Source organism: Onthophagus taurus, chromosome 1 (assembly GCF_036711975.1).
Source record: "Onthophagus taurus isolate NC chromosome 1, IU_Otau_3.0, whole genome shotgun sequence".
In the NCBI taxonomy this organism is placed as follows: domain Eukaryota; kingdom Metazoa; phylum Arthropoda; class Insecta; order Coleoptera; family Scarabaeidae; genus Onthophagus; species Onthophagus taurus.
Genome location: NC_091966.1, coordinates 23,243,316 through 23,245,524, shown reverse-complemented (window position 1 = coordinate 23,245,524; position 2,209 = coordinate 23,243,316). Strand labels below are relative to the sequence as shown.

The 2,209-nt window shown below is 28.2% G+C and overlaps 1 protein-coding gene across 1 annotated transcript; it reads left to right on the top strand.

The window, feature by feature from the left end:
- Positions 1 to 500: 500 nt before the first annotated feature.
- Positions 501 to 1,849, top strand: LOC111416835 (abhydrolase domain containing 13-like protein Bem46). The gene is made up of 2 exons (XM_023048937.2): positions 501 to 1,375; positions 1,432 to 1,849. Exons 1-2 carry the CDS (start codon positions 629 to 631, stop codon positions 1,762 to 1,764), a joined length of 1,080 nt encoding a protein of 359 aa, XP_022904705.1. The 5' UTR covers positions 501 to 628; the 3' UTR covers positions 1,765 to 1,849.
- Positions 1,850 to 2,209: the final 360 nt, after the last annotated feature.

Below are 2,209 nucleotides of genomic sequence, written 5' to 3'. Positions count from 1 at the left end.
AATAACAATTAACCTTTTATAATAAGAATTTTCGTAAAAAATAACCACCAATAAGTTTAATTAAATTAATAAAAAAATATCTTTAATATTACTTTTCAATACTTTTATTTTTAATTGTTGTATTACGACAATCACAAAAATTTTAAAGTGATTCTTTATTTATAAGATTTTCTCGTAAATTAATTCTATTTTGTAATTATTATTTTAATTTTAATAAAAATAGTTTTAAAAAAAGATATTCTTATCAAACGATTTTTTCTAATATAATCTTATTCGCTCATTTTGTGAGATAGTATGCATCATCTTCTTTACCGAGTATACATCATTCATTCGTCATTGCAGAAAGTTCGATACCCTTTTAATAAAATATAATATGGGTTAAGTTGAACACATTTTAATTTATAAAATGTTTAAAATATGATAACATAATTTTAAGCATTATTCTGCATAAAAAAAGATTTCTATTTAGCTGCATTACTTTTATTATCGAGTATACTGTCAATGGCAGCTGTCAAAAAATTTTAAATGGACTAACCTAAACAATCTTAATTATCTTTATTGAAAATGTAACCAAAAAATTAATTTAGAAATAATAACTTTCACAACCCAAAAGAAAAAAAATTAAGTAATGGGAAGTTATGTAAGGGGTTCAAAAGTACTGCACGTAATAAAGAGTATAATGATGAAAATTTGGGCCTACTCGGGTATTGTACTCTTTATATGTTTTATCGTTTATTATCTTTATGGTGGAATCTTGGCTTTTCTTCTTCTGTTATTTGCCATGACTGGAATGGTTTATCATGCCCAGGATCACTTTTTGTACAACCCTGACATGCCCAGTCATTCTCGAGTGTTCGTTCCAATACCATCCATCTACAACCTTCCATACGAAAATTTACAAATAAAGAGCATAGATGGTACAATGCTTAACATGTTTTTCATACACCAACCTGGAGAACGACAACGTCAATCGCCTACAGTGGTTTTCTTTCATGGAAATGCTGGTAATATGGGACATCGGCTACAAAATTGTGCAGGACTTTATCATAGTTTGCATTGTAACATTTTAATGGTTGAATATCGTGGTTATGGGTGGTCAGAAGGATATCCTTCGGAAGAAGGTTTCTATATGGATGCTCGAGCTAGCATTGATTATTTGTATTCAAGGAATGATATTAATCATGCAGAAATTATTGTTTTTGGAAGATCTTTAGGTGGTGCTGTAGCAATAGATTTAGCATGTAGAGCTGAATACGCAAACAAAATATGGTGTTTAATTGTTGAGAATACGTTTACAAGTATTCCTGATATGGCTACAGTTTTATTGCAATGGAGATTGCTGAATTATTTACCATTTTTTTGTTATAAGAATAAGGTATGGTTTATTTATACTATTTTAAATTGTTTTTATCTGTTTTATTTATTTTTTAGTTCATATCTATATACAAAGCGATGCATTTACGAATACCAACTTTGTTCATATCAGGTTTAGCAGATACTTTAGTACCACCTAGAATGATGTCGGACCTACATACACGTTGTGGTAGTACATCTAAACAGCTTTTACAACTTATATCAGGGACACATAATGAAACTTGGACTTTGCCAGGTTATTATCATTCTCTAGCGGTATTTTTACAAAATTGTAGGTTACAAAATAGAGACATTCGATCACAGTATTCAGATAAAATCATCAACGAACAAAAAGCAACTGTAACACCACCAACTGATTCTAGTATTTGGATTAACAGTGAAATCATTTGATGACTATACATTTTATTGGAATTAATAGCAAATTTTTATTTTTAGATTTTGTGCCATTTAATATTAATTTATAGTAATTTTTTTGTAAAAATGTCAGGGATGTATTTACAGTGATGATTTTTATCAGTTGTTCAAAATGTCATTACTGAACAAAATGTATAATTATTTTCATATTATTAATTGTGGAATTATGTAACTCATTAAAAAATTTCTTTAAATGGTATTTTTAACTTTCTAAACTAGTTGCAATAACGATTTGGTTATAAATGAAAAAATTAATATTATTATTAATCTTATTTTCATTGAATTTTAACAAAACATTCAATTCTGCTTTTACGCGAGAGATGCCCTATTTATGTAAAAATATAAGATGGGTTTCGAGTTGTGAAGAATTGGGTAAAACAAGAATGAGCAGAGGTGAGACCAACAGGAGCCTTATAGAAGT

What these genes read in the sequence shown, in the direction of transcription:
- LOC111416835 (XM_023048937.2), top strand. Translation starts at nt 629, where the DNA reads ATGGGAAGTTATGTAAGGGGTTCAAAAGTACTGCACGTAATAAAGAGT. An exon ending in TTTTTTGTTATAAGAATAAG is followed by an intron (nt 1,376 to 1,431) that starts GTATGGTTTATT and finishes TTTATTTTTTAG; the next exon opens with TTCATATCTATATACAAAGC.